The sequence below is a fragment of the Glandiceps talaboti genome, chromosome 23 (genome assembly GCF_964340395.1).
Source record: "Glandiceps talaboti chromosome 23, keGlaTala1.1, whole genome shotgun sequence".
Classification (NCBI taxonomy): domain Eukaryota; kingdom Metazoa; phylum Hemichordata; class Enteropneusta; family Spengelidae; genus Glandiceps; species Glandiceps talaboti.
Window position 1 is genome coordinate 292,885 of NC_135571.1, and position 17,229 is coordinate 310,113.

Consider the following 17,229-nt stretch of genomic DNA (forward strand, 5'->3'; position numbering starts at 1 on the left):
ATCTTACAGTGGTTTAGAAGTCTGATAGGACTGAACAACACAACATATCTTACAGTGGTTTAGAGGTCTGATTGGACTGAACAACATGACATATCTTACAGTGGTTTAGAAGTCTGATCGGGCTGAACAACACGACATATCTTACAGTGGTTTAGAAGTCTGATAGGGCTGAACAACACGACATATCTTACAGTGGTTTAGAAGTCTGATAGGGCTGAACAACACAAACATATCTTACAGTGGTTTAGAAGCCTGATAGGACTGAACAACATGACATATCTTACAGTGGTTTAGAAGTCTAAAAGGACTGAACAACATGACATACATGTATCTTACACTGGTTTAGAAGTCTGATGGGGCTGAACAACATGACATATCTTACAGTGGTTTAGAAGTCTGATAGGGCTGAACAACATGACATATCTTACACTGGTTTAGAAGTCTGATGGGGTTGAACAACATGATGTATTTTATAGTCTAACACCCTTTAATTTCCACCTGGCAATGCAGATATGTACCTGTACATCCTACGCATACTTTGTTCATGGGTCAGCCCCTTACATAACGTGTGTTTAGAAAACTGTTTTGGCTTACCAGATTACTACCCTGGTACTGATAATTATCACATTATAATATTAATTATACATTTTTAATTGGATATGTATTTCAAAAGTGAACCATTTATTCTTCAAAACATAATCTCCAATTAGATATCAATTTGTGGAAATGTTCACCTCAACTGATATAATAATATATAAATATTTTTACTGATGTTATGTAAACTTTTCAATGTGTGGTTGTGAATTATAGTAAATATTAACACTTGATGCATGGTTACTTTAATATTGTCCACAATTGTACATGTTACGATGTATTTCACTAGGTGCATAGCCTGTTTACATCATAATGTGTTTTTGTGAATTATAGTAAATATTAACACTTGATGCATGGTTACTTTAATATTGTCCACAATTGTACATGTTACGATATATATCACTCGGTGCATAGCCTGTTTACATCATAATGTGTTTTTGTGAATTATAGTAAATATTAACACTTGATGCATGGTTACTTTAATATTGTCCACAATTGTACATGTTACGATGTATTTCACTCGGTGCATAGCCTGTTTACATCATAATGTGTTTTTGTGAATTATAGTAAATATTAACACTTGATGCATGGTTACTCTAATATTGTCCACAATTGTACATGTTACGATGTATTTCACTCGGTGCATAGCCTGTTTACATCATAATGTGTGGTTGTGAATTATAGTAAATATTAACACTTGATGCATGGTTACTCTAATATTGTCCACAATTGTACATGTTACGATATATTTCACTCGGTGCATAGCCTGTTTACATCATAATGTGTGGTTGTGAATTATAGTAAATATTAACACTTGATGCATGGTTACTTTAATATTGTCCACAATTGTACATGTTACGATATATATCACTCGGTGCATAGCCTGTTTACATCATAATGTGTGGTTGTGAATTATAGTAAATATTAACACTTGATGAATTAATTCTTTTTACATGGTTACATGTACTTTAATATTGTCCACAATTGTACATGTTACGATATATATCACTCGGTGCATAGCCTGTTTACATCATAATGTGTGGTTGTGAATTATAGTAAATATTAACACTTGATGCATGGTTACTTTAATATTGTCCACAATTGTACATGTTACGATATATATCACTCGGTGCATAGCCTGTTTACATCATAATGTGTGGTTGTGAATTATAGTAAATATTAACACTTGATGCATGGTTACTTTAATATTGTCCACAATTGTACATGTTACGATATATATCACTCGGTGCATAGCCTGTTTACATCATAATGTGTTTTTGTGAATTATAGTAAATATTAACACTTGATGCATGGTTACTTTAATATTGTCCACAATTGTACATGTTACGATATATATCACTCGGTGCATAGCCTGTTTACATCATAATGTGTTTTTGTGAATTATAGTAAATATTAACACTTGATGAATTAATTCTTTTTACATGGTTACATGTACTTTAATATTGTCCACAATTGTACATGTTACGATAACAGTATTTCACTTGGTGCATAGCCTGTTTACATCATAATGTGTGGTTGTGAATTATAGTAAATATTAACACTTGATGCATGGTTACTTTAATATTGTCCACAATTGTACATGTTACGATATATATCACTCGGTGCATAGCCTGTTTACATCATAATGTGTGGTTGTGAATTATAGTAAATATTAACACTTGATGCATGGTTACTTTAATATTGTCCACAATTGTACATGTTACGATATATATCACTCGGTGCATAGCCTGGAGTTAGAGGTAACCTCGTGTAATGCTAGCAGTGGCAACAATTAAGGTAGTTTGAAAACTATACGCTCAAACTGATTGGTTTGAAAAAGTGCACTCAAACTGATTGGTCACAGTGTGGAGTGATAATGTACATTATTATTATTATTTTAATTCTTAAAGAACGCACTACACATACGTCTCAGTGCATTGTACACAACAAAGTAAAACACAAAAACAAAAAAATCACACATAATTAATGTTCATGAAACAAAGGGAATTAAAATGCAATCAATACTGATAAAAAGAGATCGAGGTAAGAACATATCAAAAATAGTCTAGCGCAAAAAATTACAACAGAATTCATGTCCAATTACGAATAAGATCGAATATCGAATATACATCAGCTTAAATTGACTATTCAAATCATTATATTAATTTATTCTGATTCATTTATCTGAGTAGCAGCTAGCCAGTATAAACTACAAAAAATGTATACATGTATGTCAATTGTACATGTATCTGAAAAATCTCACTTTTACTAAGCTTTGTCCTGAGAATTTGATCTGACAGGCCTGAGGGATATTCATAAATGAAAAGAATAAAAACAAGTCTGACCTGTTACATCATGGACTGTCTATGATATAACTGGTCAGTTTTAAAACGAAAAGTGCAAATAAATATGAATATCCATCACACATTTGTAATTTAGTGTTCTATTGTGAGATAATGTTACAATATATCTACATTGTGTAGTATTTCTAAGATTGAGTTACTTGCACATTGCCTTTCTAAAACGTAAAACATTCATGTCCATATAATTCTCTGATATAGTTGTGTCAAAAAACACTATACACTTGGTTATCTGGGTGGGATATACTACATGTACATATAATTCTCTGATATAATCGTGTCAAAAAACACTATACACTTGGTTATCTGGGTGGGATATACTAGCTTCACAAGATGCCACAGGTACAATGTAGCCCCAAGACAAAATATTGTCTGGCAAACAAGATTGTCAAGCTGGCCAGATCGTCACACCCAATCTGCAGTCTTTTCAAGGAGATGCTGTACAATGTAGCTAGGGTGTGTTTAAATCTCTCCTTCAGAAAGTGAGCCCAGGCAAGTTGAATTGTCATGTGACATGCATCATTAATCATGTGATTTATTATACTTTTACTCAGAAATTGTGAAAAGTGTCTTGCAAATATGCAGTCTGGCAGAACTTTGCAGTGGTGCAGTAAGGCACACCTCATGTGATACATTATTGTCAATTTACATAACAATAGTTGTTCATATGAGGCTGCTAAACTTATGGATTTTTTGAGATTTTGTCATGCATCATGCACTGCTGTCAAGATGATTAATTAATTAATTATACAGAAGGTGATAAGACCACCTGCTTCATGTAGATCTGCTCAGTAAACCAGATAAGAGTTGATTTGAAAGAAAAGCAGTTATAAGTTCACAGATCTGTTGATCACAGTAGTCGTACATTAAATTTGTATTTCCTGTTGTAGAAGTTCAATCGTGTACATGTACTACCCTCCTCTAGTCTAACATGTACATGTACTACCCTCCTCTAGTGTAACATGTACAGGTACTACCCTCCTCTAGTCTAACATGTACATGTACTACCCTCCTCTAGTGTAACATGTACATGTACTACCCTCCTCTAGTCTAACATGTACATGTACTACCCTCCTCTAGTGTAACATGTACATGTACTACCCTCCTCTAGTGTAACATGTACAGGTACTTCCCTCCTCTAGTCTAACATGTACATGTACTACCCTCTAGTCTAACATGTACATGTACTACCCTCCTCTAGTCTAACATGTACATGTACTACCCTCCTCTAGTGTAACATGTACATGTACTACCCTCCTCTAGTGTAACATGTACAGGTACTTCCCTCCTCTAGTCTAACATGTACATGTACTACCCTCTAGTCTAACATGTACATGTACTACCCTCCTCTAGTCTAACATGTACATGTACTACCCTCCTCTAGTCTAACATGTACAGGTACTACCCTCCTCTAGTCTAACATGTACAGGTACTACCCTCCTCTAGTCTAACATGTACATGTACTACCCTCCTCTAGTGTAACATGTACAGGTATTACCCTCCTCTAGTCTAACATGTACATGTACTACCCTCCTCTAGTCTAACATGTACATGTACTACCCTCCTCTAGTGTAACATGTACATGTACTACCCTCCTCTAGTCTAACATGTACAGGTACTACACTCCTCTAGTCTAACATGTACATGTACTACCCTCCTCTAGTCTAACACGTAAGCATACATGCATACACAGTTTCAACCATGTCATTAAAGTGCATCAGTACCTTGTATTTGGAATTTCAATTTCATTTGTCTTTTTTTATGCAGTTACCAATTCAATAGTCAAGTAGTGAAATACTACATGTATATGTACAAGGGATCTAATTATTATCACTGAAAAGAGAAATTGGATGATTTTTTGGACCTAAGTTTCACTGATTTAGGAAGCTGTGTATATTACATGTAATCAGGCATACATGTAATAATTAATTTCAGGAGACTTTATTTTTGCAGAACCACACAAATGAAAAATGTGAAAATAAATGCAAAGTGAAAATTTAGTATTTCACAGTAATCTCAGGAAAAATGGGTAATTCTAAATGGTCAGGGTTTCAATCGCAGATTCTTACATAAGTGTAATCTTACATGTACATCATACATGTACATCAGTGGTGCCATAGAAATATTGATTCAATCAGATTATTTTAGTCTTTTGTTTTGGAGTTCCTGTTGATCATTACAATAATTGAAGTGTTATGATGTCATTTACATTTCTAATAGTACTGGTATGTACAATATACTAGTATATTGTGTTGTTGTTTACATGATTTCTAATAGTACTGGTATGTACAATATATATTGTGTTGTTGTTTACATGATTTCTAATAGTACTGGTATGTACAATATATATTGTGTTGTTGTTTACATGATTTCTAATAGTACTGGTATGTACAATATATATTGTGTTGTTGTTTACATGATTTCTAATAGTACTGGTATGTACAATATATATTGTGTTGTTGTTTACATGATTTCTAATAGTACTGGTGTGTACAATATATATTGTGTTGTTGTTTACATGATTTCTAATAGTACTGGTATGTACAATATATATTGTGTTGTTGTTTACATGATTTCTAATAGTACTGGTATGTACAATATATATTATGTTGTTGTTTACATGATTTCTAATAGTACTGGTATGTACAATATATATTGTGTTGTTGTTTACATGATTTCTAATAGTACTGGTATGTACAATATATATTGTGTTGTTGTTTACATGATTTCTAATAGTACTGGTATGTACAATATATATTGTGTTGTTGTTTACATGATTTCTAATAGTACTGGTATGTACAATATATATTGTGTTGTTGTTTACATGATTTCTAATAGTACTGATATGTACAATATATATTGTGTTGTTTACATGATTTCTAATAGTACTGGTATGTACAATGTATTTTGTTAATTTTTTACCAGTACAAAATAAGGATTACTTGTGCAAGGTACAGTACTGTACAGTTAATATGTGTCTACTAGTCTAGATAATATTTGGATAGCTTTTTCTGACATTACACTATCAATTGTGCAATACACAGTGTATGTACCGTACATTTTGTAAGGGGAACTACAAGATATACTGTGACACTGCCATAGTTTTAATTCCTATAAATAGTACTATAATTTTGGTGGAGAACTAAGATAAAAAATTGAAATCCTGCTTACTACAATGTACATGTAAATGTATACCAGTAAACAAAAACACTGCTTTATTCTCGTAATATGACAACAACACTGTATCCCAGGTTTCTAAACTTTCAAACAGTAGTTTCCTGTGTCATTTTCTGCAAAGAATGATTACCAGTCGTGGTAGTCTGTGCTGAAAATGTTTTATACTGCAAAGCATTCAGAGTATAAAGTTCTATTTCCTTATGGCATTAGTTTCCTTTAGAAAGGCCATCAAGGTCAAAACACTCAAAGTAAATGTGATTGATTGTTGTATTGTTATGTAAATTAGATACATGGTTGAAAAGAACATGCACATGCGCCCTCAGTGTTCAAAGTGACATTTTCCTGATTGAAAACTATACTAGGTTTTCTGATATTACCATAGCAGTATAGGTGACTGCCTTTAGCTGAGAGAAGGGACACCTCTACAAATTACATTATAATGTGCCACTTCACTCAACCAGCCAAACACCCGCCACCCCCCTGATTTTGTAGGGTTAAAAATGTAACAACACCCACACATGATGTGTACACATACATGCACATGTAGCCAGGTTAGAGAAGGCAAATATCACTAGATGACCTAGAATTACTTTTGAGCATGTGCAGTGCAGTGCAATGTTTAGCCAGGGTAACAGTGCAGGTCAACATACTTAGAACTTCCAAACTTGTACAAGAACACATGTCATTACCCAGGGTAACAGTGCAGGTCAATGTACTTAGATTAGAAGTTCCAGACTTGTACAAGAACACATCAAATGATGTCAATAGGTGACACCTGCATATACATGTACCAATACATCAGAAAATCTAACTATTGTCGTCTTGTTCAAATATCCCAGAAATATTTTGACTATGTATTTCTCTGTAATTAAGTGAGAAAGAAGTGAAGTAATATGATAAAGTTACTTCTATATGAGTTTGACTTACCTGTGTAGATATTTGGCAATGGATTTATTTTGACTGAATGTACATAAAATCTTTTTTTTCCATTGAAGTTAGTAAATCGTCAACATATTTTACGATTTGTCATATTTCAATATTCAGCTGTTGTGATAGGTGTCAACAACAGCAGCACTGAATATGGAAGGTCAAATAGAGAACATATTTACAAGTATATGTTCATTTGCATGTAGTGTCTACTATCCCTTGCATTTTGTGTCCAATTAAAGTATGCCTAACACATCTTATATTGCTATTTTGTCAAACTTTTCATTCACCTAAATAAATACATTTACAGGACTTATAATACCACACTATTCCCTACACTGATATCCCTTTAATATGACCAGGTATGAAGGAAGATTTCATGGTTTTGTTTGAAATTGACATAATTTATACAATTTTTATTCTTATTTACCAGACTTTAACAAGTGCTCAAAGTACATCAACAGTTACAAGCACTGCAGTGGGCTCAACTGTTCAAAGTACTAGTACTACAGGAGCACCAACAGTTACAAGCACTGCAGTTGGCTCAACTGTTCAAAGTACTAGTACTACAGGAGCACCAACAGTTACAAGCACTGCAGTTGGCTCAACTGTTCAAAGTACTACAGATTCAACAACAGTTACAAGCACTGATATGGACACAACCGATCAAACCACTGTAGTGGTAACAACAACACCCATACCAACAGTTGAAGCACCAAGTAAGTACATCTATAGTCTTACAAGTCTTTTTAATTTCCTGTTTATACAACTTCCACAATCAGACAACAGACAATGAAGCATTTCAACAGAACCTGATACAAACTGGGAAAGTAAACAAATTAATTGGATTAATAATACGTGGTACAGCATGTTGGAACAGCAAGAGACTTGTATTTCATTTCATTGTTTGATAAGAACAGTTTTATGTGTACATGAAATGCCAGGGGAACTTACAACTGCTGACATCAGACCGTGGACGAATAGAACCTATTACAAACATGGAAAGTAAACAACCGAATTGGATCAACAACAAATTAATTGGATTAATAATACTTGGCACAGTATGTTGGAACAACAAGAGACTTGTATTTCATTTCATTGTTTGATAAGAACAGTTTTATGTGTACATGAAATGCCAGGGGAACTTACAACTGCCGACATCAGATCGTGGACGAATAGAACCTATTACAAACATGGAAAGTAATCAACCGAATTGGATCAACAACACTTGACACAGCATGTTGGAAGTACCGACACTTGTATTACAATTTACATTCCATCATTCGATTGTATGGCCACTAAACATAATAGTTCACGTTCACAAACAGATTTCAGTTCCCCTGGCATTTCATATACATGTAAAGAGGCCATAAAACTGTTCTTATCGAACCATGGTCTGTAATACAAGTCTCTGTACTTCCAACATGCTGTGCCAAGTGTTATTAATCCAATTCATTTATTTACTTTCCCTGTATGTAACAGGTTCCTTTTGTCCACGGTCTGATGACAGCAGTTGTAGTTCCAGATTGTATTTGTGAACTGGAACTATTTATGTACAGAGGCCATACAACTGTTTTTATCAAATGATGGAATGTAATACAAGTCTCTGTGTGAAGTGTTATTAATCCAAATTCAGTTGTTTACTTTCCCTGTTTGTAACAAGTTCTTCTCGTCAATTCTTACCTGTCACTGGTTGTATATTTTGTACAGAATAGGTGCAACTGTGTCATGTACATCATCCCATCAGTGCAGTAAGGTTGTATCTGCCTATACAATTGCATAACACTAACAGATACAACCTTTCTGCACTGACACAACGACATGTAGACCTGGTTAATTTGGGACATCTCCTGTAAACCATCAATTCTACATGGTATATCATGACATACAAATTCAGGGTAATAGTTTTTCCCTTCAGATGATATTTGTCAGTGTTTGTATAGATGTGAAAGTAATGCAGTGTATTTTGCTTTTGATCCACAGCAAATCTCACAATCACAGACTATGATACAACATCAATAACTGTAAGTTGGGACCACGAAGATGGTAGTGTGACAGATCATTACATTATTAATGCTACTTGCATTGAAACCGATACCAGTACGTGTGATGACAGTGATTCGGACGAAATTACTGATAAAGAAGGAACAGTATCTGTCTTAACTCCTGGAGCTAATTATAACATTATTGTAACAGCGTACCACAATAATGGTCAGCCAACTGAATCTGATGAAACAGAAACACAAAGAACAAGTACGTACATACATTTGTATATGCATTATCCATAGATTGAATGTATTGTCTCTAGTAGTTATGTATGCATATGATCCTTGAATGATTTACTGTTTTTTCCAGAATGTGTATTTCAATATGATATGAGAGGAATCATTATATTAAACTAATTATTAAGATAGGGCATCACACTTCACCTCAATCATGTGTTTACATGTATGCGACTTTGTCCTAAATAACAATTTTACATTCTTGGTATAAATGTTGACTGATTATTTGCCTTTCAGCATTCATGAGAATATTAAGAGATTTTATCTCATACAGGACGGTAATTTTGATGTGTGTTCTATACAGAATCATAGAACTTGACATTGTCAACTTTTTATAACAGACCCGATAAGGAAGAAAATGTTTATTTCAAAAGTTTGTATAAAACCTGTGATATGTATCTACCATTTATTGAATTTACTCTCATGTATGTATGTATTTACATGTGATGTGTATATCATTGAATTTACATTCATGTATGTAACTATGTATTTACATGTGATGTATGAACTATTGAATTTACATTCATATATGTATGTATTTACATGTGATTTATCTATCATTGAATTTACATTCATATATGTATGTATTTACATGTGATTTATCTATCATTGAATTTACATTCATGTATGTATGTATTTACATGTGATGTATGAACTATTGAATTTACATTCATATATGTATGTATTTACATGTGATTTATCTATCATTGAATTTACATTCATATATGTATGTATTTACATGTGATTTATCTATCATTGAATTTACATTCATGTATGTATGTATTTACATGTGCCTTTTGAAATGACGTTTGTTGTTTCAAAGAGAATTTAGCATATGATTCAGAGTTTGTTATGAAGAGTTGACAATGTACAATTCAAGTTTGGAGGAGGATCTGTGTTATTTATATTTGCAAAAGAAATATTGACATTTGTTGTGTAGGAAGGGTTATTTAATCCATCATTAGCCCCTTTTTGAAGATCTATTTAAATTCATACAATTGCTTGACTTCAGCCAATCTTGCAGATTAACACATGCTTTACATTGACCAGCTATCCGATCACAATAGCTTACATCAATATACACAAAGTTACTGACATCATACAAGTTTATTGCAGGGAATGCATGAAACAGCTACATTTATACCCACGTATTAACAAATGTTTCTACCTACACAGGAATGAAACTAATTATCCTTTTTCTATATGCTTGTATGTGCATGTGCAAAGCAAATTCACTCCAATTTTGATTCCAGGGAACATGGATAAGTTCAAATTAACAATATTTAACACATTTGCAATTCAAAGTGATATGTTACTAGTATGTACAAGGTGTGTTTAACTACATACATGTATACTTCATTAACTATTGACCATATTGGTTTGGGTATCAATATATTAATATCACTCCTACTTTTACTGCATGATTTGGTGTGTGGTGTAAACATTAACAGTTATACAGTCATGTAGTTTTGGTATGTGGTGTAAACATTAACAGTTGTACAGTCATGTAGTTTTGGTGTCGGTGTAAATATTAACAGTTGTACAGTCATGTAGTTTTGGTGTCGGTGTAAATATTAACAGTTGTACAGTCATTTAGTTTTGGTGTCGGTGTAAATATTAACAGTTGTACAGTCATTTAGTTTTGGTGTCGGTGTAAATATTAACAGTTGTACAGTCATGTAGTTTTGGTATGTGGTGTAAACATTAACAGTTGTACAGTCATGTAGTTTTGGTATGTGGTGTAAACATTAACAGTTGTACAGTCATTTAGTTTTGGTGTGTGGTGTAAACATTAACAGTTGTACAGTCATTTAGTTTTGGTGTGTGGTGTAAACATTAACAGTTGTACAGTCATTTAGTTTTGGTGTGTGGTGTAAACATTAACAGTTGTACAGTCATGTAGTTTTGGTATGTGGTGTAAATATTAACAGTTGTACAGTCATGTAGTTTTGGTATGTGGTGTAAATATTAACAGTTGTACAGTCATGTAGTTTTGGTGTCGGTGTAAATATTAACAGTTGTACAGTCATTTAGTTTTGGTGTCGGTGTAAATATTAACAGTTGTACAGTCATGTAGTTTTGGTATGTGGTGTAAATATTAACAGTTGTACAGTCATGTAGTTTTGGTGTCGGTGTAAACATTAACAGTTGTACAGTCATGTAGTTTTGGTGTCGGTGTAAATATTAACAGTTGTACAGTCATGTAGTTTTGGTGTCGGTGTAAATATTAACAGTTGTACAGTCATGTAGTTTTGGTGTCGGTGTAAATATTAACAGTTGTACAGTCATTTAGTTTTGGTGTCGGTGTAAATATTAACAGTTGTACAGTCATGTAGTTTTGGTGTGTGGTGTAAACATTAACAGTTGTACAGTCATTTAGTTTTGGTGTGTGGTGTAAACATTAACAGTTGTACAGTCATGTAGTTTTGGTATGTGGTGTAAACATTAACAGTTGTACAGTCATGTAGTTTTGGTATGTGGTGTAAACATTAACAGTTGTACAGTCATGTAGTTTTGGTGTGTGGTGTAAACATTAACAGTTGTACAGTCATGTAGTTTTGGTGTCGGTGTAAATATTAACAGTTGTACAGTCATGTAGTTTTGGTGTCGGTGTAAATATTAACAGTTGTACAGTCATGTAGTTTTGGTGTCGGTGTAAATATTAACAGTTGTACAGTCATGTAGTTTTGGTGTCGGTGTAAATATTAACAGTTGTACAGTCATGTAGTTTTGGTATGTGGTGTAAACACTAACAGTTGTACAGTCATGTAGTTTTGGTATGTGGTGTAAATATTAACAGTTGTACAGTCATGTAGTTTTGGTGTCTGTTGGTGTCGGTGTTCAAATATCCAAGGAAAGACACTACTAACTAACTGAGGTACATATACATGTATTAACAATATTGACAAGCTGTGCTGCCAGAATCAAGAACTAATCCACCATTTGCTACAAGAAATCTTCTGAAAGCGGTATGTATGTTAAATCATCATGTTATAAATTTACAAATCAAAATTTCTGTGCTCTGTGTGAACAAGTTTTATCAGAAGTAAGTCCTACATTTTCACCGACATCTTGTCAGCATTGTCAGGGATGTACTACAATAGGCTATTGTCACATGTCTCAGAAGAGGAGAAGAGAAGAGGTATGTGAAGTGAGCGTTGAGTACACCCCTGCCAATACTGACAAGATGTCGGCAAACACTTGGGGTTCTTTTTCAATAAATTTTTTCACTCTGTGAGTACAAATGATCATTTGTAACTATGAACCTAGAGTACATGAACGTTCATCTGTATATTTAATTATTTGTATATTTTACTGAATAAAAGAACAAACAATATCTTCAAACATAATCAGTGTTCCTAAGGCAAAACAAAGTCAGTTTTATAGACAACAGATAATAATCTATGCCCAGAACATGAAGGACATAAAACGTGTATTAAAAGGATAGGAGTGACACCCCTCATGTTATAGGTCATCAAATATGATAGGTATTTAATCATCATTCAGTGCCTTAGGTAGATTTACAAGTATTTAGATTGACAGTAGCATTACTCTTGTTACTCAATCATTGCTAGTAATATCATGTTCAAGTTTTAGCCAGAGATTAGAAACCTCAGTAACAAGGGGAATCTGGTAAAACAATAGTCATGCAAATGTAAGAATGACAAGTTGAAAAGTTGTATCACAAGGTAGATATTTATTTTCACAGACAGTTACGACATAACAGATTATATATATTAAGTACCCAGCATACTGTGTATGCCTTCCATAACCAGTATTACTTATTACTATTACAAAGTCAGTAAAAATGTGTGTGTGTGTGTGTGTGTGTTTGTGTCACTGTGTGTATAAATATGTATTGTTTACATGGTGTTCATTTCATGCACACTTTTGTTATTAACTTTAATGATTGATTTTCACAGAACCCAACAAGATTGATATTATCACAGTAGATGATATTGGTACTGATGTAGTAAATATCTCTTGGAGTAAACCAAATGATGTATTCACTAGCTACAACATATCATGTGATGGGGATTCAAACTATCAATCTATAACTGATGAGAGTGACAAAGTGACATACCAGTGTGATATGTTGACTCCAGGAAAAGAGTATATTATCAGTGTTGTTGTCATCAGTAACGACATGCCAAGTGATGAAACTAGAAAAACAGTCAGGACAAGTAAGTATACAATCTATTCAAAGGCTTGTTGGTAGAATACATTCAGTAGTAGAAGTTTTTTAGTCCCTAACCGGCAGTGCCCATTGGGAGCTATTACATTGGGTTTCATCTATTTGTGCCTGTATTGTGTGTTTGTTCACCTCAATATCTCTGGTATCCACTACCTGATTTCAACCAAACCTGACACAAAGTTAACATGCCATGTGAGACGAATGCATGTCACTTTGCTTTGCGACCAGATGAAATATGGCCGAATGGCAGCCATAGATGTTGTAAAATTTCATAATTTGCATCACAACTTTTAAAGGTATTATGATGAACATTGAACTTTCTTTTGATACTTTAACCTTTGACTTTGACCTTTGTATTCAAGGTCAAAGAGGAAATTGATCAATAAATTAGAAAGATTGGATCTAGAGACACTTTTCAAATTTACACACTGACTTTGCGCATGTGTATGTGTGCGTGTGTGTGTGTGTGTATGTGTGCGTGTGTGTGTGTGTGTGTGTATGTGTGCGTGTGTGTGTGTGTGTGTGTGTGTGTGTGTGTCACTGTGTGTATACGTATGTATTGTTTACATAATGTTCATCTAATGCTCACATTTATAATTAATGTTAATGATTGATTGATTTTCACAGAACCCAACAAGATTGATATTATCACAGTAGATGGTATTGGTACTGATGTAGTAAATATCTCTTGGAGTAAACCAAATGATGTATTTACTAGCTACAACATATCATGTGATGGGGATTCAAACTATCAATCTATAACTGATGAGAGTGACAAAGTGACATACCAGTGTGATATGTTGACTCCAGGAAAAGAGTATATTAGCAGTGTTGTTGTCATCAGTAATGACATGCCAAGTGATGAAACTAGAAAAACAGTTAGGACAAGTAAGTATACAATCTATTCAAAGGCTTGTTGGTAGAATACAAGTGTAAGTGTGTTTAAAGTAGAAGTTTTTTAGTCACCAACCGACAGTGCCCATTGGGAGCTATTACATTGGGTTTCATCTATTTGTGCCTGCATTGTGTGTTTGTTCATCTCAACATCTCTGGTATCCACTACCTGATTTCAACCAAACCTGGCACAAAGTTAACATGCCATGTGAGACGAATGCATGTCACTTTGCTTTGCGACCAGATGAAATATGGCCGAATGGCAGCCATAGATGTTGTAAAATTTCATAATTTGCATCACAATTTTTAAAGGTATTATGATGAACATTGAACTTTCTTTTGATACCTTGACCTTTGTATTCAAGGTCAAAGAAGAAATTGATCAATAAATTAGAAAGATTGGATCTAGAGACACTTTTCAAATTTACACACTGACTTTGCGCATGTGTATGTGTGCGTGTGTGTGTGTATGTGTGCGTGTGTGTGTGTGTGTGTGTGTGTGTGTCACCGTGTGTGTACATATGTATTGTTTACATAATGTTCATCTAATGCTCACATTTATAATTAATGTTAATGATTGATTGATTTTCATAGAACCCAACAAGATTGATATTATCACAGTAGATGGTATTGGTACTGATGTAGTAAATATCTCTTGGAGTAAACCAAATGATGTATTTACTAGCTACAACATATCATGTGATGGGGATTCAAACTATCAATCTATAACTGATGAGAGTGACAAAGTGACATACCAGTGTGATATGTTGACTCCAGGAAAAGAGTATATTATCAGTGTTGTTGTCATCAGTAATGACATGCCAAGTGATGAAACTAGAAAAACAGTCAGGACAAGTAAGTATACAATCTATTCAAAGGCTTGTTGGTAGAATACAAGTGTAAGTGTGTTTAAAGTAGAAGTTTTTTAGTCACCAACCGACAGTGCCCATTGGGAGCTATTACATTGGGTTTCATCTATTTGTGCCTGCATTGTGTGTTTGTTCATCTCAACATCTCTGGTATCCACTACCTGATTTCAACCAAACCTGGCACAAAGTTAACATGCCATGTGAGACGAATGCATGTCACTTTGCTTTGCGACCAGATGAAATATGGCCGAATGGCAGCCATAGATGTTGTAAAATTTCATAATTTGCATCACAATTTTTAAAGGTATTATGATGAACATTGAACTTTCTTTTGATACCTTGACCTTTGTATTCAAGGTCAAAGAAGAAATTGATCAATAAATTAGAAAGATTGGATCTAGAGACACTTTTCAAATTTACACACTGACTTTGCGCATGTGTATGTGTGCGTGTGTGTGTGTATGTGTGCGTGTGTGTGTGTGTGTGTGTGTGTGTGTGTGTGTGTGTGTTTGTGTCACCGTGTGTGTACATATGTATTGTTTACATAATGTTCATCTAATGCTCACATTTATAATTAATGTTAATGATTGATTGATTTTCATAGAACCCAACAAGATTGATATTATCACAGTAGATGGTATTGGTACTGATGTAGTAAATATCTCTTGGAGTAAACCAAATGATGTATTTACTAGCTACAACATATCATGTGATGGGGATTCAAACTATCAATCTATAACTGATGAGAGTGACAAAGTGACATACCAGTGTGATATGTTGACTCCAGGAAAAGAGTATATTATCAGTGTTGTTGTCATCAGTAATGACATGCCAAGTGATGAAACTAGAAAAACAGTCAGGACAAGTAAGTATACAATCTATTCAAAGGCTTGTTGGTAGAATACAAGTGTAAGTGTGTTTAAAGTAGAAGTTTTTTAGTCACCAACCGACAGTGCCCATTGGGAGCTATTACATTGGGTTTCATCTATTTGTGCCTGCATTGTGTGTTTGTTCATCTCAACATCTCTGGTATCCACTACCTGATTTCAACCAAACCTGACACAAAGTTAACATGCCATGTGAGACGAATGCATGTCACTTTGCTTTGCGACCAGATGAAATATGGCTAAATGGCAGCCATAGATGTTGTAAAATTTCATAATTTGCATCACAATTTTTAAAGGTATTATGATGAACATTGAACTTTCTTTTGATACCTTGACCTTTGACTTTGACCTTTGTATTCAAGGTCAAAGAAGAAATTGATCAATAAATTAGAAAGATTGGATCTAGAGACACTTTTCAAATTTACACACTGACTTTGCGCATGTGTATGTGTGCGTGTGTGTGTGTGTGTGTGTGTGTGTATGTGTGTATGTGTGCGTGTGTGTGTGTGTGTGTGTGTGTGTGTGTGTTTGTGTCACCGTGTGTGTACATATGTATTGTTTACATAATGTTCATCTAATGCTCACATTTATAATTAATGTTAATGATTGATTGATTTTCATAGAACCCAACAAGATTGATATTATCACAGTAGATGGTATTGGTACTGATGTAGTAAATATCTCTTGGAGTAAACCAAATGATGTATTTACTAGCTACAACATATCATGTGATGGGGATTCAAACTATCAATCTATAACTGATGAGAGTGACAAAGTGACATACCAGTGTGATATGTTGACTCCAGGAAAAGAGTATATTATCAGTGTTGTTGTCATCAGTAATGACATGCCAAGTGATGAAACTAGAAAAACAGTTAGGACAAGTAAGTATACAATCTAATCAAAGGCTTGTTGGTAGAATACATTCAGTAGTAGAAGTTTTTTAGTCACCAACCGACAGTGCCCATTGGGAGCTATTACATTGGGTTTCATCTATTTGTGCCTGCATTGTGTGTTTGTTCATCTCAACATCTCTGGTATCCA

At 34.0% G+C, this 17,229-nt stretch overlaps 1 protein-coding gene across 1 annotated transcript in view; it reads left to right on the plus strand.

Annotated features, from left to right (window-relative positions):
- Positions 1–17,229, plus strand: part of LOC144453097 (fibronectin-like) — a 30,490-nt gene that overhangs the window by 5,987 nt on the left and 7,274 nt on the right. Inside the window, exons 2-8 of the mRNA XM_078144374.1 lie at positions 7,492–7,777; positions 9,042–9,311; positions 13,264–13,524; positions 14,163–14,423; positions 15,024–15,284; positions 15,903–16,163; positions 16,809–17,069. Coding sequence (XP_078000500.1) covers positions 7,492–7,777; positions 9,042–9,311; positions 13,264–13,524; positions 14,163–14,423; positions 15,024–15,284; positions 15,903–16,163; positions 16,809–17,069 — 1,861 coding nt within the window. The remainder of the gene's footprint in view (positions 1–7,491; positions 7,778–9,041; positions 9,312–13,263; positions 13,525–14,162; positions 14,424–15,023; positions 15,285–15,902; positions 16,164–16,808; positions 17,070–17,229) is intronic.